At 45.6% G+C, this 27,773-nt stretch overlaps 1 protein-coding gene across 2 annotated transcripts in view; it reads right to left on the minus strand.

The window, feature by feature from the left end:
- The window catches only part of ESR2 (estrogen receptor 2), a 79,599-nt gene that overhangs the window by 36,663 nt on the left and 15,163 nt on the right, over positions 1 to 27,773 (minus strand). Inside the window, exons 2-3 of one of the 2 annotated variants that reach the window (XM_075330785.1) lie at positions 22,678 to 23,152; positions 10,836 to 11,011 (exon numbers count right to left, since the gene is read on the minus strand). In XM_075330785.1, the coding sequence (XP_075186900.1) occupies positions 10,836 to 11,011; positions 22,678 to 23,105 (604 nt within the window). In that variant the 5' untranslated portion in view covers positions 23,106 to 23,152. Of the gene's footprint in view, positions 1 to 10,835; positions 11,012 to 11,098; positions 11,179 to 22,677; positions 23,153 to 27,773 lie in introns of those variants that run through there. The other variant, XM_075330786.1, reaches the window with a different exon arrangement.

Consider the following 27,773-nt stretch of genomic DNA (forward strand, 5'->3'; position numbering starts at 1 on the left):
TTGCAATGAAAAAACACAAAAGAGAATGAAACGAAAATCAAATCATTGATCATTTCACCCTTAGCCTAATACTTGGTTGCACAACCTTTAGCCAAAATAACAGCGAACAACCGCTTCCGGTAACCATCACTGAGTTTCTTACAATGCTCTCCTGGAATTTTAGACCATTCTTCTTTGGCAAACTGCTCCAGGTCCCTGAGATGAGAAGGGTGCCTTCTCCAAACTGCCATTTTGAGATCTCTCCACAGGTGTTCTATGGGGTTCAGGTTTGGACTCATTGCTGGCCACTTTAGTAGTCTCCAGTGCTTTCTATCAAACCATTTTCTAGTGCTTTTTGAAGTGTGTTTTGGGTCATTGTCCTGCTGGAAGACCCATGATCTCTGAGGGAGACCCAGCTTCTCACACTGGGCCCTACATTATGCTGCAAAATTTGTTGGTAGTCTTCAGACTTCATAATGCCATGCACATGGTCAAGCAGTCCAGTGCCAGAGGCAGCAAAGCAACCCCAAAACATCAGGGAACCTCCGCCATGTTTGACTGTAGGGACCGTGTTCTTTTCTTTGAATGCCTCTTTTTTTCCTGTAAACTCTATGTTGATGGCTTTGCCCAAAAAGCTCTACTTTTTTCTCATCTGACCAGAGAACATTCTTCCAAAACGTTTTAGGCTCTCAGGTAAGTTTTGGCAAACTCCAGCCTGGCTTTTTTATGTCTCGGGGTAAGAAGTGGGGTCTTCCTGGGTATCCTACCATACAGTCCCTTTTCATTCAGACGCCGACGGATAGTACGGGTTGACACTGTTGTACCCTCGGACTGCAGGGCAGCTTGAACTTGTTTGGCTGTTAGTCGAGGTTCTTTATCCATCATCCGCACAATCTTGCGTTGAAATCTCTCGTCAATTTTTCTTTTCCTTCCACATCTAGGGAGGTTAGCCACAGTGCCATGGGCTTTACACTTCTTGATGACACTGCGCACCGTAGACACAGGAACTTTCAGGTCTTTGGAGATGGCCTTGTAGCCTTGAGATTGCTCATGCTTCCTCACAATTTGGATTCTCAAGTTCTGAGACAGTTCTTTGGTCTTCTTTCTTTTCTCCATGCTCAATGTGGTACACACAAGGACACAGGACAGAGGTTGAGTCAACTTTAATCCAAGTCAACTGGCTGCAAGTGTTATTTAGTTATTGCCAACACCTGTTAGGTGCCACAGGTAAGTTACAGGTGCTGTTATTACACAAATTAGAGAAGCAGCACATGATTTTTCAAACAGTGCCAATACTTTTGTTCACCCCCTTTTTTATATGTTTGGTGTGGAATTATATCCAATTTGGCTTTATGACAATTTTATTTATTTTTTTTTCATTGAAGACAATTTAAATTAAGTTAATAATACCAAAGAATTTGTGATTGCAATCATTTTCAAGAAGAAACTGAGTATTATCTGACAGAATTGCAGGGGTGCCAATACTTTTGGCCAGCACTGTATATATACACACACACACACACACACACACACATACATGGAACAGAGATGACAGTTTACTCTGAGCACCTACTATTCCGTTCTCCATATCCAACAATCTTCTGCCAAACTCCAGTATACAGTAGTCGTCTGCATTGGATCCCTGTTGTGGTCCTTAAAGGGTTATTCCAATCTCCAATATGCTGTCCCAATAATAATGACATTAAGCTCCAATTAGAAATATAGTACAGTTCTCCTGATTAGTTATGTCACTTACTCCATGTGCAGTGCATTACAGCTTAGGTATCCATGGTTACTACCATGATCAACTAACTGTCACTATATGAGTGGATGTAACCATGGGTACCTAAGCTGCAATGCCTTGCACATGAGGTAAGTGACATAACTAATCAGGAGAACTATACTATATTTCCAATTGGAGGTATTTGTTAATATTATTACACCTATTACATATTGGGATAGGATCTTGGAGATGGAAATACCTTTTTAAGGACCAAAGTATGGACTGAATGCAGATGGCTACTGTATGCTGGAGTTGGGCAGAGGGTTGTTGGATATAGAGAAAGGAATATTAGGTGCTCAGTAGACTGGAGATGGGAATAACCCTTTAAATGGAACCTTCTCAGCACATTTTCCAATCTGGAAGTAGTGGTTTTGCTGTGGCGGTATACCGTAGGTGCTTGCCTCCCATTAGGAATAATACAGTTTCTGTAGAGATCTGATGTGCTAGACATGAGAACGCTAGTATAAAAGTCAGATGCAAACAAAGCTGGAAGTGCACTGGAGGCGTGTCAATGCATCTGGAAGAAGTCTAAGTGCACTGACACTCCCCCAATGCACTTCCGCCTGATTTGCATTTGTCTTTCGATCTCGCTGTCGAAGTTTGAGAACACGATCTAGGGGGTTAACAGGAGCAGAGGATCTCCAGTCCACCCGCACCTGGTAGCCACACATGTCTGCTGAGCAGATCAGCACACATGTGTGGGGATGACTGCAGGCTCGATGCTCGAACCCTCAGTAAAGGGATAGACATGGCCAAGGATGTACTGGTACGTCCTTGGTCGTGAAGGAGTTAAAGGGGGGGAAAAAAAGCCTCAGAAAATAAACTTTTTTTTTATTTTTTTATTTTTTTATATCATGATCTGTATTAAAAAATAAAAACACACAACACTGTGGCTTTTTATGCTCATGCTTCCTCTCTTATCAGGAAGAGTTTTCAGCAGGTGCCTTATTATCAGAGACATGATTATAATGACTGTGCAAATCTATACAAAGCTGATAACACAGGATTCACAGCTCACCTCTTCCCCCTCTCTTCACAATGACCTCAGCACACGCACATTAGATGCTTCAATACAATCAGAGACAGGATTATAATGACTGTGCAAATCTATACAACGCTGATAACACAGGATTCACAGCTCACCTCCCCACCATGTCTTCACAATGACCTCAGCACACGCACATTAGATGCTTCAATACAAAAGGTCTGAGTCAGTCTATTGCTACTAATTTACATGTGCATTTACTGAAACAGAAAATATCCCCAGTGGCTATTGTGATAAGTGCAAAATTGCAAGAGTTCTCTTTTTTTTTTTTTAAATACAGAATGTAATATGAAGGGGGGAATCCCAAAAATGTTTAAAAAATTAAAAAAATTTAAACAGCAGGTTTATTTTCGGATTATATCTACTTTTACATTACAATACACCGCCTAATGCAACAGAGGGAAAGGTGTTAAAAAAAAAAAAAAGATGAGTTTCTGCAAAGACATGACCTATATGCGGCTGCCGCTCATTGTAACACGCAGCATCCCTGCAACAATTTCTGGACGGAGAAGAATTGTCTCTCTGTGATTTCCGGTAAAGTCTGAACCGGGACGTGAGGTTTCTAATTGCAGCTCATGGAAGTTCAGCGAAATCCACAGGTATTTCTAACTGCCGGAGCCGCTCTGCAGAGAAACGCTAACTATAGATAATGTCGTTCCTGCTGCCCTTTACAAGGGTTTCATAAGGTGCAAGATGTTTTTTAAGGACTGTCACACACTAGAGGAGCACAGCTGCACGGCCTAACAAAGTCCGAGGCCATCCAATATGTAACCGGCTCTGTCTCAGCCCCCCTACAGCTCCTAATTTTCTGATTAGCTGCTGTGTATATGCAAAAGCCCACCATAAAGTCACAATCAGCGGACAGTAGACCTATAACTATTACATGAAGGAAGAAATTATTATACCATTATCAGGTAGAATCTATCAGGTGCCATACAGAGATAATGGCCACGAAGGAAAGGATGATGCCATGGAGTGAATCTAACCACTTGGGCACCAATGCAAATTATGTAATGGGGCCTCCCACATAGCAGGAGTCATTTTTAGCCAGAAATCGGGAGCAAACGCTAAATCTAGACCACTTTTGCTAGGCTCCTTGGATTCCCAAACGACACGGCAAGAAATGATCTACCAACTATTTGTGAAGACTTTGAAATTCTGGGGAAGAAAATTAAGGAACGGAACGTACAGGTTGTTTTCTCATCAATCCTCCCAGTCGATGGCCATGGTGTCAGAAGATGGAATAGGATACTAGATTTGAACAACTGGCTATGACGATGGTGCAGGCAGCAAGGATTTGGATTCTTGAACCATGGAGTGAATTACCTCTACGATGGACTTCTCGCAAGAGACGGGATACACCTCACAAAACCTGGGAAACACACGTTCGCCAGAAGGCTTGCCACACTCATCAGGAGGGCTTTAAACTAGAAGAAGAGGGGATGGGAGAAAAAACAGCAGACAAGAACATGCAGCAGAAGGACAAACTAATCAAGGATACTAGATGCCGTAAAGAGGACCCAAGACAGGGTAATCAGAAGGAAGCTAAGAAAAGGGGAGCAAAACTTCTTTCCTGCATGCTGACCAATGCAAGAAGCCTGACCAATAAGATGGAGGAACTGGAGCTGGTAATGTATGAGGAGAAATACGACATAGTAGGAATAACTGAGACATGGTTAGATGATAGTTATGACTGGGCGGCTAACCTGCAAGGATATGAATTGTTTAGGAGGGATCGTAAAAAAAGGAAAGGGGGTGGAGTCTGTCTATATATAAAGTCCAGTTTAAAGCCCAGACTAAGAGAAGATATTCAAGAGGGAAATGAAGAGGTGGAGTCTCTATGGGTGGAGATACAAGGAGGGAAAACTAATAAAATCCTCATAGGGGTTTGTTATAAGCCACCAAATATAACAGAAACCACTGAAAATGTATTATTGAAACAAATAGACAAAGCAGCAAATCACAATGAGTGATTATTATGGGGGACTTCAATTACCCCGATATAGACTGGGAAACTGAAACCTGCGTATCTCAGAAAGGAAACCGGCTTCTGTCAGTAACTAAGGATAATTATCTGTCCCAACTTGTGCCGGGCCCAACTAGAGGGGCAGCCCTTCTGGACTTAATTTTAAGCAACAGGCCAGATAGAATAACAGACGTACGAGTGGATGGGCACCTCGGGAATAGTGACCACAATATAATACAATTCCGCTTGTCCTTTAGTAAGGTGCCTTGGAGGGGGGTTACAAAAACGCTGAATTTCAGCAAAGCAAAGTTTGATCAGCTTAGAGAAGACCTTCGCCAAATTGATTGGGACAATGTCCTCAAAAATGGGAGCACAGAAAATAAGTGGGACATTTTTAAATCGGTATTAAACACCCACTGCGAGCGAGCCATACCATACAGAAATAAAAGGGCTAGGAACAGGAGAAAACCAATGTGGCTAAATAAAGATGTAAAAGGGGCAATGAATAATAAGAAAAAGGCATTTAAAAAGCTAAAACAAGAAGGCAGCGAGGAAGCATTAAAAATATATAGAGAAAAAAATAAAATGTGTAAAAAACAAATATATTTAGCAAAAGTAGAAACTGAGAGACTCATTGCTAAGGAAAGCAAAGCAAATCCCAAACTATTCTTTAATTATATAAACAGAAAAAAGATTAAAATTGATGGTGTTGGCCCTTTAAAGAATAATGAGGGTAAAATCATAGAAAGCGATGTGGGAAAAGCAAATGTTTTAAATACTTTTTTCTCAACTGTGTTCACACAGGAAAAGCATATGCCAGGGGAAATGCAGAGTGATCATGTAAATGCCCCATTAAGTATGACCTGCCTAACCCAGGAAGAAGTGCAGAACCGACTTAGTAACATTAAAATTGACAAATCACCAGGCCCTGATGGCATTCACCCTCGGGTATTAAGGGAGTTAAGTAGTGTGATAGACAGGCCTCTATTCCTTTTATTTAAAGACTCTATAGAAACTGGGTCTGTTCCACTGGATTGGCGGCTAGCAAATGTGGTACCAATATTCAAAAAAGGGTGCAAAAGGGAACCTGGAAACTATAGGCCGGTAAGCTTAACATCTGTTGTGGGTAAAATGTTTGAAGGGTTTTTAAGGGATACTATTATGGAATGTCTCAATGTTAATAACTGTTTAACTCCATATCAACATGGATTTATGAAGGATCGCTCCTGTCAAACTAACCTGATCAGCTTCTATGAGGATGTAAGCTCTCACATGGACCGAGGAGAATCATTGGATGTCATTTATCTCGACTTCGGTAAAGCATTTGACACTGTCCCACATAAAAGACTGCTAAGTAAAATGAGAAAGCTTGGGCTCGGGGAAAATGTGTGTAGATGGGTAGGTAGCTGGCTTAGTGGTAGAAAACAAAGAGTGGTTATTAATGGTGCATACTCAGATTGGGCCAGGGTTACTAGTGGGGTGCCACAGGGGTCTGTATTGGGCCCCCTACTATTTAATATATTTATTAATGGATCTGGTGGATGGTTTACAGAGTAAAATATCAGTATTTGCAGATGATACAAAACTATGTAAGGTAGTTAACACAAAGGAGGACAGTTTGCAACTACAGATGGATTTGAGTAAATTGGAGAATTGGGCTGAAAAATGGCAAATGAGGTTTAACACAGATAAGTGTAAGGTTATGCACATGGGAAGGAGAAACAGATGCTACGATTACTTACTAAATGGGAAACTGCTGGGGAAATCAGACATGGAAAAAGACTTAGGCATCTTAGTGAATAAGAATCTAAATTGGAGTGCCCAGTGTCAGGCAGCAGCCACCAAAGCAAATAGGGTGATGGGATGCATTAGAAGAGGTCTGGGGGCACGAGATGAAAACATCATTCTCCTTCTGTACAAATCACTAGTCAGACCACACTTGGAGTATTGTGTGCAATTTTGGGCACCGGTGCTGAAGAAAGACATTACTGAACTTGAAAGGGTTCAGAGGCGGGCTACTAAAATAATAAATGGAATGGGTGCATTACAATACACGGAAAGGTTATCAAAATTAGGTCTATTTACTCTAGAAAAGAGAAGACTTAGGGGAGACCTAATAAATATGTACAAATATATCAGAAGGCCATATAGAGATCTCTCCCATGATCTGTTTGTACCAAGGACTATGACAAGAACAAGGGGGCATTCTTTTCGATTGGAGGAAAGAAAATTCCTACATCAGCATAGAAGAGGGTTCTTCACGGTAAGAGCAGTGAGGCTCTGGAACTCTCTTCCTGAGGAAGTGGTGATGGCCAACTCACTGAATGAATTTAAGAGAGGAATGGATGCATTTCTTGTTAGCAAAAGTATAGAAGGTTATAAATAGCATAATCTTACAGGTAGATAGAAGAGCGACCTAGATTATTAGAGGAATGGGGGGGGCTGCAATACCAAGACAGGTTATTAAACTTGGGGTTAGTTAGTTAGGAAAAACAAAGGCTTAGGGGGATCTAATCACAATGTATAAATATATGAGGGGACAGTACAGAGACCTTTCCAAAGATCTCTTTACACCTAGGCCTGCGACTGGAACAGGGGGCATCCGCTAAGTCTTGAGGAAAGAATGTTTAATCACAATCACAGACGAGGATTCTTTACTGTACGAGCAGTGAGACTATGGAGCTCTCTGCCGCATGATGTTGTAATGAGGGATTCACTAGTAAAATTTAAGCAGAGCCTGAACGCATTTCTTGAAAAATATAATATTACCAGTTATGTATATTAGATTTTATGACAGGGTGTTGATCCAGGGAACTAGTCTGATTGCCGTATGTGGAGTCAGGAAGGAATTTTTTTCCCCATTGGAGCTTATTTGACACATTGGGTTTTTTTTGCCTTCCTCTGGATCAACATGTTAGGCTACAGGTTGAACTAGATAGACTTAGAGTCTCCCTTCAACCTTAAAAACTATGAAACTATGAAACTATAAAGAAGCTGGACTGAGATTACAAGTAGAGATGAACGAACCCAAGGTTTGGTGTTCAGTGTTAGTACCAAACCCAGACTTCCCCCAAAAAAAACAAAAAAAAACAAAACAAGAGTTTGGACTCGGAGGGTGCTTTACATATGCAAACCATTTCTGCGAGTATCGCTGTGCTCGGGTACGCTTGGTGCTTGGCCCTGAGCTAGCCAGTTGCAGTGTTTGAACGGCTCATACTGGTGGTAACAACAGCATGATCCGATGTAGCGTGCACAAAAAATAAGAAGGAAAAAAAAACACTTGCCCCTGTATGTGATCTGTTTATAGCTGGCTGCATGTGGCCGAAAACTCGAACTGCCCAATTAGTGACTTTCATTGGGGTTCAGGTCAAGTCCGGGTCCCAAAGCGAATTTTACCTAAAGTCCGGCTGAACCTAACAAACTGAACTTCCCTGGGTCCGCTCATCTCGAATTACAAGTTATCACCAATCCACTAATTCAGATAGTCTACCGATCCAAAATCAATGGTTTTATAGGCTTATGTGAGGCTTTCAAGTTGGGGTCAGGAGACCTGTCCGCAGATTAGCGTTTGCATAATATTGCTCATCACTAGAGCTCTTAAGCGGGCTTTACACGCTGCGACATCGCTAGCAACGGCTAGCGATGTCGAGCGCGATAGCACCCGCCCTTGTCGTACGTGCGATATTGTGTGATCGCTGCCGTAGCGAACATTATCGCTATGGCAGCTTCACACGCACATACCTGTGCAGCGATGTCGCTGCGACCGCTGAACAATACCTCCCTCCAGGGGGAGGTGCATTTGGCGGCCGGCCAATAGAAGCGGAGGGGCGGAGATGAGCAGGGCGTAACATCCCGCCCACCTCCTTCCTTCCGCATTACCGGTGGACGGAGGTAAGGAGAGTTCGTCGCCCCTGCGGTGTCACACTTAGCAATGTGTGCTGGAGCAGGAACGATGAACAACATCGCTAAGAAGCAATTAACGATTTTTTGTGTCAGGACGACCTCTCCGTGGCAAACGATTTTGACCACTTTTGCGATCGACTAAGGTCGCTCCTACGTGTCACACGCTGCGATGTCGTTAACGTCGCCGGATGTGCGTCACAAACACCGTGACCCCGACGATAATACGTTAACGATATCGTAGCGTGTAAAGCCCCCTTTAGAACTGCACCCAACCACCACCACCAATTATGAGTACAGGAATAAGAGTCCCTTCTGTAAGGGGTTGGTAGTAAAGCAAGGCCATTTTTGAGTTGGGGTCAGGAGACCTCTTACGCAGATGTCTGAATTTGACTAAAGGGGGCTTTACATGCTGCGACGTCGCTAGCGTTCGCACCCGCCTCCGTCGTTTGTGCGTCACGGGCAAATCGCTGCCCATGGCGGACAAATTCGCTGCTACCCGTCACACATACTTACCTTCCTAACGACGTCGCTGTGGCCGGCAAACAGCCTCCTTTCTTAGGGGGCGGTTCGTGCAGCGTCACAGCGACGTCACACGGCAGGCATCCAATTGAAGCGGAGGGGCGGAGAGCAGCCACAGGAAAGTCACGCCCACCTCGTTGCCGGAGGACGCAGGTGCGGTGTTGTTCGTCGTTCCTGGGGTGTCACACGTAGCGATGTGTGCTGCTGCAGGAACGACAAACAACCTGCGTCCAGAACAAGGAACGATATTTGGGAAATGGACGACGTGTCAACGATCAACGATTTGGTGAGTATTTTACATCGTTAGCGGTCGCTCGTATGTGTTACATACAACAACGTCACTAACGAGGCCGGATGTGCGTCACGAATTCCGTGACCCCAACGACATCTCGTTAGCAATGTTGCGTGTAAAGCCCCCTTTAGTGTTTGCATGTTTGTATAATATTGCTGATCAATAGGGGTCTTAGACCTGCACCCCACCACCTCCACCAATCATGGATTACAGGAATAAGAGTCCCTTTTATAATGGGATGCTAGTCAAGTATGGCCATTTTTGAGTTGGGGTCAGGACCCTTTTTCCGCAGATGTCTGAATTTGCCTTAGTGTTTGTAGAATATTGCTGATCACTAAAGTTCTTAGAACTGGACCCTACCACCACCACCAATCAGGAGTACAGGATTAAGAGTCCCTTTTATAAGGGGTTGGTAGTCAAGCAAGGCCATTCCATTCAATGTTGGTTTTATTGCTGGGAATTAAAGAGACCATAACTCATTTATTTCCTGCGGTTCTATAGACTTTGAACCGAACAGCAGATCACATGTTTGACCACCCATCCGTTAAAACAGGGGACTCTTGACCCATATTCTTGTAATTTCGTGCGAGAAAAGGGGCGATAATGTAAAAGTATATAATCTTGATACAAACAGTTAAAGGTTGTACATTTGATATGTCCAAAGACATGAGTGGTTTATATGTTGTGATTTCCATAGTTTTACCCAATGCACTGGGGCCATTTTTTAACATTCGGACACCGGCAAATGCTTGCTATTATTACCAGAATATCGGGCATATTTCAGTTCTAGTGTATACTACTATGGCTTATTTTTGGAGTAGGGCTTATATTTTAGGCATACTCAAAAAAGCCACCGAAATCCTACTACGGCTTATGTTTGGGGTAGGTCTGGAAATGTCTGGAAATACTTATATACTGTAGATGGGCTAGCTACAAGGTGTCCAACGTGGAAATGGACTTTGTTTCCCTTACGGAAAGTGTTATTGTACCCTGACCGTTGCCATTAGTAGCTAACCTTTAGGGCCATTACGTACATCACTTTCTTAAAGGACTGCTATCATTACCAGTCTCTCAGTGGTTTTATAGCAAATTAAACTGGAATGTACTGAATTAAAAATAAAAAGTCTACATTTTGAAACAAAAAGCTTATATACCGAAATACGACATCAATAGGATAATAATCCAGCTTTTGACCGGTTTTCCATTACACCAAGAACAAGTCATTATCGAGCGGTTGCTAATAATCTAAGAACATTAATTACAGCTGAAATCTTGACACCTAATTAAATGTCTTTAATCAACCTCAGCTCCAAAGATTTGCATGAATACAAAGCAGTAAGAAACAGACCTTGGATGCTTCTCTTAAAAAAAGCCTTGCAGCCTTCACAAGACCATACGCCATAGTGGTAACCGGAGGCATAGTCGCTGCACACTGCACAGAAGTGGGTGTCTCGCTTCGACCCGGGATTACTTCCAACATGGTTTGTGCACTCGGACCCTATAGACTTTCTCTTCATGGTTTCTCTGTAAGAAAAGAAAAATGAGAGACCGGAGGTCAAGAATCATCGAAATCTCATCCTACACTCGGAGCAACTCATTAACGTCACCTACTTCACAAGTTTTCTATCTGGAACGACTTAAGTGACTTCTCAGTGTCCGGCGCAGTCACAGTTTGAGGCTAAACAGGGTTCTCTACAGTCCAAAGTTCAGAAGACGTCTTGCCAATTTAGGTGTGGCCAAGGACCGTGTTCCGATGCCAACGACTTTGGAAGCAGTGCAATGTATCTATTAGGTTTGCCAAGTTTTAATTTATTTATTTTCTTCTGGACAGCTTATCATAAAAAAACACAGACAACCAACGTTTTTATGGACACCTTGGAAAACAATGATAAATTATTAAGATTTTACGTAATATAGGTCTACAGGCCAAAATGCCGATATGGACACCTTATCGGCATTCACTGCAATTGCAAAATCACTTAGAAATCAAATAATACTGATAAACAACTTGTTAAAAAAAAAAAAGAAAATCATGAACGTATCATATTTTTTTTGGACAATAGAAAAAAGGTGGTCTAGTTTTACAGACTAACCAAGAATTTCTGGACAGTGAGCAACCCTGGTATCTATAAAGTAAGATTTAACAAGGGCCACAGCAACTTTCCATGACGACCGTGATCCTTGGCTTTTGACAGTGGTGTACTCCTGCCTATCTGGTCTCCAGCAGTAAAATACAGTATAATCTTCATTTAAAGGGGTTGTCCACTACTTTTACATTGATGGCCTATCCTTAGGATAGGTCATCAATGTCTAATCGGCACCTCAACCCTGCTAATCAGCTGTTCTGCGTCCCAGTGGCGGTAGCAGGCAGCTGGAAATGCTCAGTTCTGGAGCTGCTTAGTCTTCTGATAGTGGCCTTGGCTGGGTACTGCACATGGCACCTCCCATTCTAATCCCATGGCACAATGGCACCTCCCATTCTAATCAATAGGAGGCGGATATGCAGTATCTGGCCGCAGCCACTATCAGAAGACGGAGCAACTCCGGAAGTGAGCATTTCTGGCTGCCTTATGCCGCCGCCGTGACAGACAACAGTGGATCGGCGGGGGTGCCTGGTGTCGGACTCCAGCTGATCAGACATTGATGACCAATCCTAAGGGGCCCTTTGCACACTACGACATCGCAGGTGCGATGTCGGTGGGGTCAAATCGAAAGTGACGCACATCCGGCGTCGCTCTCGACACCGTAGTGTGTAAAGCATTTTTGATACGATTAACGAGCGCAAAAGCGGCGTAATCGTATCATCGGTGTAGCATCGGTCATTTCCTTGATTTGGGAAGGACCGATGTTACGATGTTGTTCCTCGCTCCTGCGGCAGCACACATCGGTGTGTGTGAAGCCGCAGGAGCAAGGAACATCTCCTACCTGCGTCCCGGCCGGCAATGCGGAAGGAAGGAAGTGGGCGGGATGTTTACGTCCCGCTCATCTCCGCCCCTCCGCTTCTATTGGCTGCCTGCCGTGTGATGTCGCTATGACGCCGCACGACCCGCCCCCTTAGGAAGGAGGCGGTTCGCCGGCCAGAGCGACGTCGCAGGAGAGTTGAGTGCATGTGAAGCTGCCGTAGTGATAATATTCGCTATGCCTGCCATCACCATGATATCGCAGCTGCGACGGGGGCGGGGACTATCACGCTCGGCATCGCAGCATCGGCTTGCGATGTCGTAGTGTGCAAAGGGCCCCTAAGGATAGGCCATCAATGTAAAAGTAGTGGACAACCTCTTTAAGCTTCATTATCAAACCTTAGTGAAAGAGGAATGTCCATGCTAATAACAGTGACTCTACCTGTCCTTTTTTTTATGTGACACATCCAATAAGAACCATGAAACGCCATCAGATATTATTTATGTACAAATTGAAAAAAATGATACACACAAAAGAGGAGTTGGGACGAATACTGTTGGCCATTGGGTATAGCCTTCTTCGTTCTCTCATATGGGTCACATACCGCAGAGAGATGGCCATGCCGTCACCCACTATATAGGCATATGACTCGCCCACCCCAGGGCTATGGGACACCCGGTGCCGGGCCGGACTAGTCCGGTGGTAGTCAGTGGTGGCTGGGCCCGGCTCCGTGGCCCTGGTGGGTGTCAGTAGACTATGTGTCTTGATGAATAAAGTTTGTGTTCGTGACGCCACCTGTGGTATGCGGCTATTAAGCCGCTGCTGCTGTGTGAGGCCACCGGGATGATGTTATGGCAGCAATGGTGGTACTGCTCCCCACAGGTGGAGCAATGCCCGGGGCACAGTTGGTGCTTGTGAATGTCTATGCAGCTGAAATAACAGAGACCACTTCAAGGGTGCAGTTCCAGTTCTTTACTCACAGTTCTTGTCAGGGTAGCAGGACCCTTGGACTGCTGGAACCTCTGTCAGGGACCTCCGCCTTCTGGGTGATTCAGAGCGTGAAATCCGGTACCCTTCTCTTAGTGTCTCCTTCTCTGCTGTCTTCGCTAGCCTTGCCTTAGTTAAGATGGACCTGGCTTGGCCTCCACTACAGCCTCCAGGCTGGGGGGTCACCTGTCGGCTGATTACCCCTTTTCTGAAGGTCTGCTATGGGTTCTGGCCCTGGGAGCTTACAACGTCCCTGGGCCTCGGTTTTTACTGTTTGGAGATTGTCTTTGCACTCCTCCAGTCTCTAGGGACCGTCCCCTGTCGCAGCTTAATCACTCCACCGATGTCAATGTGGACCAGGCCACCGCAGCCTGCAACTACTCGTAGCGCCTCTAGGCCCTCGGCTTCGGTACCCAACAAGGACTGCTCGTGGTACCTACAGGACTACCCGCGGCCCTGCGACCCTTTCTTTCCTTCTCTTCTTTCTCCTCCTTGCCTGCTCCCAGCAGGCCTCCTCCTCCCTCCTTTCTCTCGTTCTTCTCCTTCAACTACATGCTCACTCCTTACTCTCTCACTCCCTGAGGGAACTGACTAACCTTGACCTTCCTATCTCTGTCTGCTCTCTGGTGGCTCCTCCCACCTCCCAGTTGCTAAGCTGTAACCTATAGGAGCAGGGATGGGTCTTACGACCCCTCCCAGCATGCAGCATGGGAGGGTTGCCTGCCACTTTCCCTGGTCCTAGTATGTGCCTAACAATGGGTGTAGTGTGGATTTACCAGGGGACCGGAGTTCACTCTCTTCCTCTCCCAGAATGGGGCATCACACCGCTGGTGGGGTGCAATGACCTGTGGCGACGGAAGCCTCAGGGGCGCCACACTCCCCCACAGAAAATCCCAGCACGTCCTCGGGCTGAAAAACAACAAAACAAGTGGAAAAACTACAAACATTTTTGGTATGCAATAACATAAAACAGTAAAACATTTCTTCCCTTTATGGGAGGCACATATCATAAACGTTGCGAACTTCTTATAAAGAAAACTCTAAGTGTGCACTTCCAGTCCATTGCACGGTTCAGGCAAATCCCCCATAATTCTGGTAGGGGGCACAACGGGTGCAACTAATTACATTTTTGGCTACTACAAGTCCAGTAGCCCGGCAGTTCGTTTCTTTCAATCAGACAAGATGACATAATCAACCAGCCATTAAGTCCAATGGCCTGGTTACATAAGACATATAAACAACATTCCAGCCACTAAGTCCAGTGGCCTGGTAGGACATCACACATACACTTCCACCGGGGCCCACATTCCAGTTCAGTGGCCCGGTAACACATAACATGGGGGGGTGACGTCTTCAAAAAGAATCAGGGGCAGTACAGTAGGAAAGGGTGTCATCTTCGAAAAGAATCAGGGGCAAAACACGAGGGACTTCTTCAAAAAGAATGAGGGGCTATGTACAGTTTGGCAGCTCTTCATCTTCCTTACTCTCGAGGATAGATATCAGGGTCCCACTCCGGCATGGCTCCTGGCAGCAGGTACGCCGACGAGATCATCGTCTGGATCCCTTGAGCACTGGTCCCTGACCTTCGGCGCTGTCCTGCAGCCTGGGTTGGAGTGGGGCTGCCTGTAGGCGTTGCACGGCGCTGCTGCAGAGGGCTGCTTGTCTGCAGGGGGCTGTTGCTGTGGTCTCTAGGGCCCTGCTTCGGCCGGGCACCCTGCATCACACACGCCATGGAGATCCTGGTCTGCGTCTCCTGGGTAACTGTTGTAGGCCCGCTGCAATGTTCTGCGGCCTGGGTCTGTCTGGAGGGAGGGCTGCGGCTGCTGCTGACAGGGGAATCGCTGCGAGATGGCATGGCGCGGCGCCACTCCGGTTCCTCCGGGGCCGCTTCTTCCTGCACAATGCGCACATGCAGCGCATACCACCCGCGGTCCCCCATCAGCCGGGCATACTCAACCACATCACCCGGCTTGGCATCGCGCCCTGGGTGGCCTCTGGGCAGGTGCTCCTCAATGTCTCTCCGGGCCACAAACACGTCCTTGCCCAGACCGGGCTCCCGGATGAAGCCCCAGCCGCCTTTCTGCCGGAAATGAACCACGGTGCCCCGTCTTACTGGGCACTCGGATCCCTTCAGAGCCTTCCTGACCTCTTCTTTGGAGGCCAGATTGGCGACTTCTCGGGCCCTCCGTTTCTCCTCCCGGAGTTCCCGCTCCCTCTGGTACTCGACCACCAGCCTCCGGCACGTCATCTCGTTGGCCAGGGGAGTTTCCTTGGGGAGCAGTGGCCGCTGCAGTCCCCTGGTTTCTATGGGCGCTGCGTCCCAATTCACTCCCGGGATGCCATGCCCAGGAGGCTCACAGGGGGACTCGGCAGGGGGCCCACTAGTTGTTCCGGGTCCACCCCTCCCCAGGCTCCGTCTGCGGGGGTCTCAGGCAGGCCTCCGGTGCCCCACCGGGCGTCAGCGGGGCTGGCAGGGAGGGCCAGGGGGTCGGTGAAGAGGCTGGTCGGGGGCGCGTAGCGGGGCCATGGGTCCGGACGGATCGGGGGTTCATTTAGCTCACCCTGTTGCTGCTCCGCGGCATCCATCCACTGGCCCAGGCCTTCCGGTATCAGCGGTGTTTCCCTCTGCCGGTCCGCTTCCACCTCCACGCTGCTCAGCCTCCGGGCCAGGACTCGCATTTCCTCTCTCAGCAGGTCCATCTCGGGATCCACTCTTCCGGTCCCTGGTGCACCTTGCTGCAGCTCCTCCGCCATGCTTCCGACCTGGGGAATGCTGCCTGGAACACTGCTCGAGTGCTCGACCACGCCACTCGGCTGCTCCCTTTTTTTTCTCGGAGGCGGGGCCGGAGGCTGCACTAGCAACTGGCGCCAGACTGGCGCCCAGCCCATCACGGCCGGCACCGCTCCGCTTAGTATCAGGTACATTTTCTTTATCTGCTGGTCGGGCGTTTAGACTCTCTCTGCCAGTCGGCCAGCTTGTCTAGTCGCCATTGCTTCTTCCTCCGCCTTCCATGGCGGGCACCGCTTCGCGCTCTTTTCTTGGACAAGGGGGCGGGGCTTCTCTTCGCGCCCTTTCTTCTTGCACGCCCCCCTTCTTCCCGCTCTCAGCAGCGCTAATGGCGGCGGCTTCTCAGTAAAGTACACAGTCTGTCACACGGTTCTCCAGGCGCACAGTACCCGGTTAGACCGGGCACGAAATCCTGTTCGTGACGCCAAAGTTGACTCGCCCACCCGAGGGCTATGGGACACCCGGTGCCGGGCCGGACTAGTCCGGTGGTAGTCAGTGGTGGCTGGGCCCGGCTCCGTGGCCCTGGTGGGTGTCAGTAGACTATGTGTCTTGATGAATAAAGTTTGTGTTCGTGACGCCACCTGTGGTATGCGGCTATTAAGCCGCCGCTGCTGTGTGAGGCCACCGGGATGATGTTATGGCAGCAATGGTGGTACTGCTCCCCACAGGTGGAGCAATGCCCGGAGCACAGTTGGTGCTTGTGAATGTCTATGCAGCTGAAATAACAGAGACCACTTCAAGGGTGCAGTTCCAGTTCTTTACTCACAGTTCTTGTCAGGGTAGCAGGACCCTTGGACTGCTGGAACCTCTGTCAGGGACCTCCGCCTTCTGGGTGATTCAGAGCGTGAAATCCGGTACCCTTCTCTTAGTGTCTCCTTCTCTGCTGTCTTCGCTAGCCTTGCCTTAGTTAAGATGGACCTGGCTTGGCCTCCACTACAGCCTCCAGGCTGGGGGGTCACCTGTCGGCTGATTACCCCTTTTCTGAAGGTCTGCTATGGGTTCTGGCCCTGGGAGCTTACAACGTCCCTGGGCCTCGGTTTTTACTGTTTGGAGATTGTCTTTGCACTCCTCCAGTCTCTAGGGACCGTCCCCTGTCGCAGCTTAATCACTCCACCGATGTCAATGTGGACCAGGCCACCGCAGCCTGCAACTACTCGTAGCGCCTCTAGGCCCTCGGCTTCGGTACCCAACAAGGACTGCTCGTGGTACCTACAGGACTACCCGCGGCCCTGCGACCCTTTCTTTCCTTCTCTTCTTTCTCCTCCTTGCCTGCTCCCAGCAGGCCTCCTCCTCCCTCCTTTCTCTCGTTCTTCTCCTTCAACTACATGCTCACTCCTTACTCTCTCACTCCCTGAGGGAACTGACTAACCTTGACCTTCCTATCTCTGTCTGCTCTCTGGTGGCTCCTCCCACCTCCCAGTTGCTAAGCTGTAACCTATAGGAGCAGGGATGGGTCTTACGACCCCTCCCAGCATGCAGCATGGGAGGGTTGCCTGCCACTTTCCCTGGTCCTAGTATGTGCCTAACAATGGGTGTAGTGTGGATTTACCAGGGGACCGGAGTTCACTCTCTTCCTCTCCCAGAATGGGGCATCACACCGCTGGTGGGGTGCAATGACCTGTGGCGACGGAAGCCTCAGGGGCGCCACACATACAGTGGCATTAGTAGCCTTATGGATCCATTGTAATAAAAAGTTCTTTATAGGCCCTACAGATAGATTTGGTGTATGTTTTGGAAGATATCTCAATGCATATGTTACGTGTTAGAAGAAGAAAATAAAAGTCTGGAAAAATAATCCCTCAAACAGAGCTAAATAAGTGGCTTAAAAATTGGTGCAGGAAGGAAGGGTTTGGGTTCATGGAGGACTGGGCCAACATCTCAGCCGGCTACAGGCTCTACGGTAGGGATGGGCTGCACCTCAATGGAGAGGGGGTCGCTGCGCTGGGGGGGGGGAATGGTCAGATGGATGGAGGAGCTTTTAAACTAGAATCTGGGGGGGGAAGAGAACAGTTGTGCAAAAAAAAAAAAAAGAGAATAGATAGAGTAGACAGAGTGTGAGACTGTAAGGGTCAACAAGGGTTTAGAGGGGCTGGGAAATGCAAGGAAAGTAGGGAGATGAGGAGTAAGAAATGTGTTAATATTATTAAATGTCTTCTGGCAAATGAAAATCTTGCAAACAAAATGAATGAATTGGATACACTTATGTCAACCATGGCTTACGATCTGGTGGGCATTATGGAAACCTGGCTGGATGAGAGCCATGACTGGGTGACAAACGTAGAGGGTTATACTACATTCAGGAAGGACAGGAAGACAAAAAAGGTGGAGGGGTGTGTACATTTATCAAATCTAACTTAAGACCTGTACTCAGTGATGACTTTGGGGGGAACTGCAACAATGTAGAGTCAGTATGGGTAAATGTACATGGGGAGGGGAATAATGGAAAAATGCTATAAGCCTCCTAACATACCTGAACAGGTACAGGGTGAAATGCTGCAACAAACGAAAAGGGCAGCAAATAATAATAATCGGGTTCTTTTTATGTGGGATTTTTACTATCCAGAAATTCAATGGGACATAGAATCTTCTGGTTGTGCTAAAAGCTGTAAGTTCTTTACCCCAATTAATGAAAATGACGTCTCTCAGGTGGTAGCTGAACCGACGAGGGGAGATAATTTGCTAGATTTGGTCCTGTCAAATAGACCAGATACAATTAAAGATCTACAGGTGTGGGAGCACTTGGGCACCAGCGATCATAATATTGTAAGCTTCAAAGTAATATTCAATTACTTTTTCAATGGGAAATGCTAAAACCTGGAATTTTAGAAAAGCTGATTTCAACAAATTAAGGGAAAATCTTAATTGTTCAGATTAAAACTAGAAAACAGAAGCGCTGATAGGGTCTTCCCAGATAAACAGAGGGGCAATGTCTAATAATATACACTCGCCTAATGTGGTTGTGAGGGTCACAACCACCACAGATAGTATACAGATAATGGTGGCTGCCACAGCCCCACATGGATGAGTCTTCAAAGCAGGAGAGGAGAAGGGGTTAATGCCGCGCTGTCGCCAAAAAAGATGTAGAATTGTTGATAAATTAATAATTCTTTCATTCCATAGCTCTATGCGTTTCGAGGTATGGAACCTCTTCCTCAGGACCAAAATATCAACAATACTATTTTGGTCCTGAGGAAGAGGTTCCATACCTCTAAATGCATAGACCTATGGAATAAAAGAATTATTAATTTATCAACAATTGTACATCTTTTCTGGCGAATGCACGTCGTTAATCCCTTCTCCTCTCCTGCTTTGAATATTAATTGTACAGATTGACACAATGTCATGGTAACTCAGAAAACTGAACATAAATGGGGTAGGTTTAAGGATATACTACTAGAGTCCTGTAAAAAAAACTTATACTCTCTTATAACAAATTGTCCAGGAATGAAAAAACCCACTATGTATAAATAAGCCAGTGCAAAGCATAATAAAACAAAAACAAAAGGGCATTCAAAATCTTGAAGGCTGAGAATACAGAACTATAATTTCAGGAGTATAAAATTCTCAATAGAAAATGTAGAAAAAGAAATTAACAAACAAAACTGGTTACTGAAATCACCAACGACATTAAAATAAATCCCATAAGGTTATAAATATATGAATGCCAAAAGGAAAACAAAGGATGGTATCGGCCCCATAAAAAATTATAACAGGATAATTTTAGAGGACAAAGCAAAGGCTGAGATATTAAACAGGCACTTTTCATCCCTGTTCACTAAGGAACAGACTGTTCCAGGAATTATTCAACAAGGTAAAAATCAAAAGTTCACCATCTGAAATAACTAATTTAACAGAAGACGTATTCCTGCGTCTAAGTAAATTAAACATTGCCAAATCCCCCGGGCCATATGGCATTCATCCATGGACAATGAGAGAATTGAGCTCAGGAATTGACAGACTGCTATATCTCATCTTCTTAGACTCTCTTGTAACAGGGTTGGTGCCTCAGGATTGGAGGATTGCTGATGCGGTACCAATATTTAAGAAAGGTTAGAAAGTAGATCCAGGCAACTACCGCCCAGTGTGCAAAGTTAATAAGGGTATTTTAAGAGACGGCATGCAACAGTATATTACAGAGACTAATATAATAATATATAATATAATAATTGATATCTTTTCTGAATCCATGCTGGTTAAGTTGTGTTTAACCAACATGTTGGGTTTCTTGAGGGGGTAAGTGCAAATCTGGATATTGGTTTTGCAGGTGATGTGATTTATTTGAACTCTGCAAAGGCATTTGATCCTGTGCCACATAACTGTCTTGTAATGAAGCTCCAGAAGCAAGGACTAGGGGAAACTAAAAGCAGATGGGTAAGGAATTGGCTAAAAACAGTAAGCAATGGGTCGTCGTAAATGGTATATTCTCTAATTGGGCTATAGTCAGCAGTGAGGACCGCAGGGATCTGTGCTAGGACCAATTCTTTTTAATCTCTTTATTAATGACCTTGTGGATGGGATTGATAGTAAAGTGTCAGTCTTTGCTGATGACACCAAACTATGTAGGATATTAAAAATTGACCTTGATAGTACAATATTACAAAACGATCTGGATAAGATGTCAGAATGGGCAGATACTTGGCAAATGAGATTTAATGTTGATAAATGTAAAGTAATGCACCTAGGACGGAATAATCCTATAACTGCATATACATTAAATGGAAGTAAACTACAGAACAGGAGAAGGACTTGGGTATTCTTATTACAAATAAGCTGAGCAGCAGCACTCAATGTCAGGCAGCAGCTGCTAAAGCAAACAAGATTTTAGGGTGTATAAAAAGAGAGACTAGATCCCAACATATTGTTACCCCTCTATAAATCACTTGTAAGGCCACACCTGTACTATGGGATCCAGTTTAGGGCTCCAGATTTTAAAAAGGATATTAAGAAGTTAGAGTCAATTCTAAGGCTGGCAGCTAGACTACTACAAGGAATGGAGGCCACCCGTATGATGAGAGGTTGGAAAACTTGGATATGTTTAGATTAGAAAAGTAGACGTCTCAGAGGAGATCTCATTTATATGTATAAATACATGTGTGGTCAATATAAAGGACTGGCATATGACTTAGGCTAAGTTCACACTTCCGTTGTTTTGTATCAGTCACAATCCGTAGCCTTGAGGAATTACGGTATCCTGCAAAATATTTTGGAGGAATCCTGTTTTTCCCCATAGGCTTCTATTAGTGACGGATTGTGACTAATGATGCTGCGTTGCATCCGCTGCGTAGTGGTCAGTCGTTTTTTAACTATGGGGAGATAAGGTATGCACACCAGTGACTATGTAAGGGGAATACATGTAATAGCAGAAACTGCTGTGTGAATACTGACTTGAAAAATCCAATAGCTATATGTAAGAGTGAAAAATGGAATCTGCATTACTGCCATGAACATATGAATCAAGAGAAATTTAGCTATTGAATTGATCAATGCAATAGAGCCCCAACACTACGCCAAAGTATTTCTCTACGTTGGGGTCCCTAGCTTGTGTGTGTCCTCTCATGCAGTTAAAAAACTTACCGTGTATGGGAAGCTGAGACCCAGGCTATTTATGCGTATGATATGGATTGGTAATAGGTGTGGTTGGGGAGGGTTCACAAACGAAAAACTTCTAACATTAAGGAATAACGTTTGGAACTCCATTCTATGTCTGAACTGGGTGCAAAAACCTAAAAAAACATCACTATGGGGAGATAAGGTATGCACACCAGTGACTATGGAAGGGGAATACATGAAATAGCAGAAACTGCTGTGTGAATACTGACATGAAAAATTCAATAGCTATATGCAAGAGTGAAAATGTGAAAAATGGAATCTGCATTACTGCCATGAACATATGAATCAAGAGATATAGCTATTAGATTTTTTAAGTCAGTATTCACACAGCAGTTTCTGCTATTCCATGTATTCCCCTTACATAGTCACTGGTGTGCATACCTTATCTCCCCATAGTGATGTTTTTTTAGGTTTTTGCACCCAGTTCAGACTTAGAATGGTGTTCCAAACGTTATTCCTTATTGTTAGTCGTTTTTTAACCGACCGCTGGGTGGGAGCAACGCATCATGTAACGTTTTTTGAGCAGCGCGATCCGTAGGATTTCGCTGCTCATGCGCTCTCTGGCTCCCCGCCCCCGTAACCAGGATAAACATCGGGTAACCAAGCAATGCGCTTTGGTTAGTTACCCGATATTTACAGTGGTTACGGGTGCAGGGAGCCCACGCTAAGCTGGTATCCAAGATAAATATCGGAATAGTAAGTCGTATACTGCACAATCCCAATAAATAAGTACATTGAAAAATAGATTTATGAGAAAAAGTTGCATTATAGAGTCTTGCCTGTTCTCCTGCCACACACTCCAATGCGCGTTTCGCCTATGCTTCTTCAGGGAAAAGCTCATGCAAATCGCAGTCCACATTTTTGCCAAGGACCAACATGTATGTCCCTATAGCTTTTTGCTCACCTGGTAATTGGCAGCATGTGTTCTTCTGGTTTGGCTTCAAACCATGGACTCCTTGGCGGCTCTGCGTATAGCAATGAAGACTGGCAATGCAAAGTGACAGGAGACATATGATCTGGAGCGCTCCAAAGTACACTTGGACTCATAGTCTGTCTCAGTACAGAACCCTCTGAATCACTAGAATTTGCGGGAACGTTGTAGTTTATGACTGACGGGCTGCAGAACGCCAGAGAGGAGTATTCATGGCGGTTGTCCATGTATGAAGAAGGAATGTACACTGGACTCTGATCAACTGGCATGATGCTCTGATTGCCATTGTATTCAAGAGCAGACTGTAGACCAGATGGGGAATTTTTGATATCTGCTTTGGAGTGTCCAATATGCTGCATTGGCTGCAGCTGAGAAAATTCCTTGTGCATGTAGGTTGACATGTTGATTGAATGTGGATAAAAAACGTTACTCAGTACAACATCATTTCCTAGAAGAGATAAAGAACATATTAATGCATTAATTAGCTGCTATAAAACTCAACAATAATTCTTCGCCAATCCCTTTGGTGTATAAGTAATCAGGCACGCAACAAGGCAACCGCCATAGCTTGTGTGAACAAGGACCAGTCATGCCTAAGGAAAGGGAATTATCCACATTAGTTCTCTATGCAGAAGTTTCCAAATAATATTAGGGGCGTAGATTGCAAATAAACCCCTGGGTTTATGCAATTTGGAGCAGTCATAGTCATGTGTCAGGATCAGTGATGGTAAATGACTAGATTTTCTGGAGCTGAAAAGGAAAGGTCAGGAGACCATGTGTAGCAGAAACCATTACTGAGGCTATGCTCATAAAAATTCTGAGGCTCCTTATTTGGGGAAGTTTTGGGAGGTTTTCCTTTTTCTGAAGTAGTATTGAAAAGTTACGGAATTTTTTTTTTTTTTAAAAGCTCTTTTTTTTTTTCTTTGCAGCCTTTTGATAAGACAATGCCTAGTTTGAAGTGGATTCAACCAGAACGAGGGTCCGCAGTGTTCAGGGGGCAGCCATATTTTGATGGCTGCTGGACCTTTAAACCCCAATGTGTGCTGCGAGCGCGCCCACAAAGCGTTCACTATTGAACTTGGTGCGTGCATAAACTGAAGGAGAAGATCCTCATGCTGGCCAGTGCCAGGGTACCCTCCCGTCCCACAGAAGATGAGGACTGCCAGTCCAATTGTCCCATATACTGTACGTGCCTTCCAGTGTTTTGTGCCCCCCAGTGCTGTTCCCCCACCCCCTGTGCTGTGTGCCACCCCCACAGCTCTCCCCACACCTTCAGTGCTGTGTGCCCCCCAGTGCTGTGTGTACTCCCCCAGTGCTTTCATGCTGTCCATGCTTCCCCAGTGCTGTCTGTGCCCCCCAGATATATCAGCGCCACCCAATGATGTACACACCCACAGCATTTCCAGTGATCTACACGCCCACAGCGTCTCTAGTGATGTATAAGCCCCCAGTGATATATACGCTTCCAGCATCTTCAGTAATGTATAGGCTCCCAGCGTCTCCAGTGATGTATATGCCTCCAGCCCCTGATGTGATTTATATGCCCCAAGCCCCTGATGGGATGTATATGCCCCCAGCCCCTCCTGTGATGTATATATGCCCCCAGAAACTCCTGTGATGTATATGTCCCCAGCCCTTCCTGTGATGTATATATGCCCCAGCCCTCATATGATATTCATATGCCCTCAGTCCCCCCTGTGATGTATGTGCCCAAGCCCCTTCTGTGATGTATGTGCCCCTATGTCTCCTGTGATTTATATACAGCGTCTCCAATGTGGTGTATATGATTTACAAAACTTATTATCACAAAGGGTTGACTGTGCGCTAGACCAAGACAAACCTGGAAAACCAGTTGTGAGAATCAATACCACCGAACATCACAGCCGCACCAAAGAGAAGCAGCTCCAGCCACCACAGTAGAGGAGGGTTAAGTTGTTTGACCAGACATATTAGGGTAATTTTCAAGTGGATAATTTTGTGCAGCCCTCGAAGGTTGGTAGAAATTTCCAAATGGCCCTTAGCAGAAAAAAGGTTCCCAAACCCCACCCCTGTCTTACTAGGTGTTTTCAAAACCTCAAACTAAAAATGCTCAAAAAACTCCTCATATGAACAGCAAAACTGAATTTGTCATAGAAAATTATACTAAGAGTTCTCTCAAGTGTTTGGGGTTTTTTTGTTAATGATTTTGCAGCAAAAAAAAAAAAATGTATGTGAGTATAGCTTAAGAGGGAGAAGATAGTAATATGGAGATGTCTGAGAGCTTTCTAGAGAAGACTCCGAGCACACGCGATATTCAGCCGAGCTCCGCGAGTGCCCGAACACCCTGATGCTCAATCGAGCACTGAACAGTGTCAACCACGCTCGCTTATCACTAAACATAAAGCCTAATGACACCACTACCAGAAAACAATAAGTCATTGCCTTGGTCTACAAAAGAAGGTGCCTGCTATCAATTGTGCCTGGTCCTGCGCAACTTCATCATTAAAGAGAATTCTGTTTGCCACAACCATGAGCTCCTACTCCTGTGAGAGCAGTAATCTTGCCCCGGTACAGACTGTTGCAAGCAGTAGCTACAAGAAGAGACCCCTCAACATATACAAGTGTGTTTATTACTTGTGTATTGGTGTGCACTATGAGGGCTAAAAATGCAAGAAACCTATGGACACAAGAAAGGATAAATATTGGGTTCCCAACACGAAGCCTTTCATGGACAACATTTTGCCGCAATTGGTACTGATTTAACCATATAGTACCTCATCCTGCTTCTCTAGACTTGCTTATCTGCCATTTGTTAGCCATAGATGAAAATCATTGCTGGATCCATGCAAAGTGTTCTAAACCTAAAGTGCCCCTTGCCCAGTGGGCATTATGTAGATGCAAAAGTTGCACACTTAACCTACGGTATATATATATATATATATATAGTGGGTGAAATAAGTATTGAACAGGTCATCAATTTTCTAAATAAATATATTTCTAAAGGAGCTAATGACATGGATTTCTTATCATATAATAATAAATTCACTGCACTCAAATTTGTAAATTTGCAAAGAGTGAGAAATAATTTATTGGAGCAAAGTGGTCAAGCAACATCCAACGACGTTTCGACCCACCTGGGTCTTAGTCAAGTCGCTGTATAGTAGGTGACTGAAGGGTGAAGGATGATCTGCACTGTGGCACTGAAGTATGTGGAAGAGGTGCCTTGAGGATATATGTGGTTTGCAAGCGCAGCAGCGCTGTTGCCATTGAATCTCATGTTTGAGGAAACGAGATTCAATGGCAACAGCGCTGCTGCGCTTGCAAACCACATATATCCTCAAGGCACCTTTTACACATACTTCAGTGCCACAGTGCACATCATCCTTCACCCTTCAGTCACCTACTATACAGCGACTTGACTAAGACCCAGGTGGGTCGAAACGTCGTTGGATGTTGCTTGACCACTTTGCTCCAATAAATTATTTCTCACTCTTTGCAAATTTACAAATGTGAGTGTAGTGAATTTATAATTATATGACTCTAGGGCATCGCCCTCTTTTCAAGTGCACCATCATCTGCTTCAGTCTGAGTGCAGACCATTGTTATATTATTATGGATTTCTTATCAGTCGGTTACAACCCATCCAGTCTACAAAAGGTAAAAGAAATCAAACTACAGATGTCCATAAATTTAGATATGTGTAATAATGAGAAATAACAGTTAAAAAGTATTGAACACACTTACTGAAATGTAATACTTTGAGCAAAAGTCTTTATTGGTGATGACAGCTACAAGATACCTCCTGAACTGCTCAGGTTTGATTATGGCCCATTCTTCCACACAAACTCTCCTCACATTCTGCAGGTCTTGGCTCCTCCTATGAATGTAGTGCCCCTGAATACATCAGGTTGCTACAGGGAACTGCATCCTGTTCCCTCAGGATACAGGACCTACCCCCCATGGTTCCAAGTTCCCAGAAACCGGTGTCACCTCCATCAGCACCACAAATCCCAATCAACACCTCTTATAATGACCTGTCAGACACACCAGTGGGTTGGTCCAGCTGGAAAAGGGCCACCCACCTAGGGTCAGGCAGACTGATAAGAGGGAAATAAGGGGATTTTAGTGAGAGTCCTCAAAGAGAGAGGAACTGGGTTGTGTTAGCTCCCGGGGAGCTAGAAGGACAGAGGTTGGGTCGCAGACAGTGGTCCAGGACCAGAGGAGTCGGGGACCGGTAGCAGTGACATTAGATAAGGGTGCAACAGACATAGTCTAGGAAGACTGTCGGTACCAGAAAGCCCAAAAGAACTGACCAGTACCGAGCACAACGGGGTACAGGACCCTAGGTCAGGAGCCGATTCAACGTCCTGGCAATTAACCTGAAGAGGAACGGGACCTTCAGGGACCTTCCCAGCTAGCTCAGAAACTGAGGGCATCAGCACACCGTGGGGGACAGGGTATTCAAGAGAAAGCAACCCATTGAAGTCCCAAGTGCCATCCCTTGGGAGCAAATCTTCACCTAAAAACTAAAGAGCGGGACCCTATAGTTTCAGGCTAGAGGGACCCACACGGACACGAAACTGTGCACGGAGGCAGGCTCCGGATTACTATGTGACACCGGTGATATCGGGTAACCTGGACGGGCTTCCCGCAGCGGCACACAGAGAATTTGGTTTACCTGCAGCATGTGCGTGTCCTTTATAATCCTCATCCAGCACCATGACTACCCACAGTTAGTACCCTAGCCCCGGCACCCTGCGCTCCCAAATAACCACCAACACCCTGAGCCCCAGGGCCTTCCCCTACCTTTGGAGGAACTAACATCAGGCTGCTTAACTCCCAACTAACACCGGGGCGGTACAGGAACTCCGAGCATTAATTCCTTCCATACATTTTCTATTGGATTCATTTCCGGTGATTGGCTTGGCCATTCTAGCAGCTTTGTTTTCTTTCTCTGAGACCAGCTGTGTTTGGGATAATTTTCTTGCATACAATATCCACCCTCATTTCATCTTCATCATCCTGGTAGATGGCAGCAGAGTTGTATCAATAACGGCTTGGTACATTTCCCCATTCATCCTTCCTCCAAT

This window comes from Anomaloglossus baeobatrachus, chromosome 12 (assembly GCF_048569485.1).
Source record: "Anomaloglossus baeobatrachus isolate aAnoBae1 chromosome 12, aAnoBae1.hap1, whole genome shotgun sequence".
NCBI lineage: Eukaryota > Metazoa > Chordata > Amphibia > Anura > Aromobatidae > Anomaloglossus > Anomaloglossus baeobatrachus.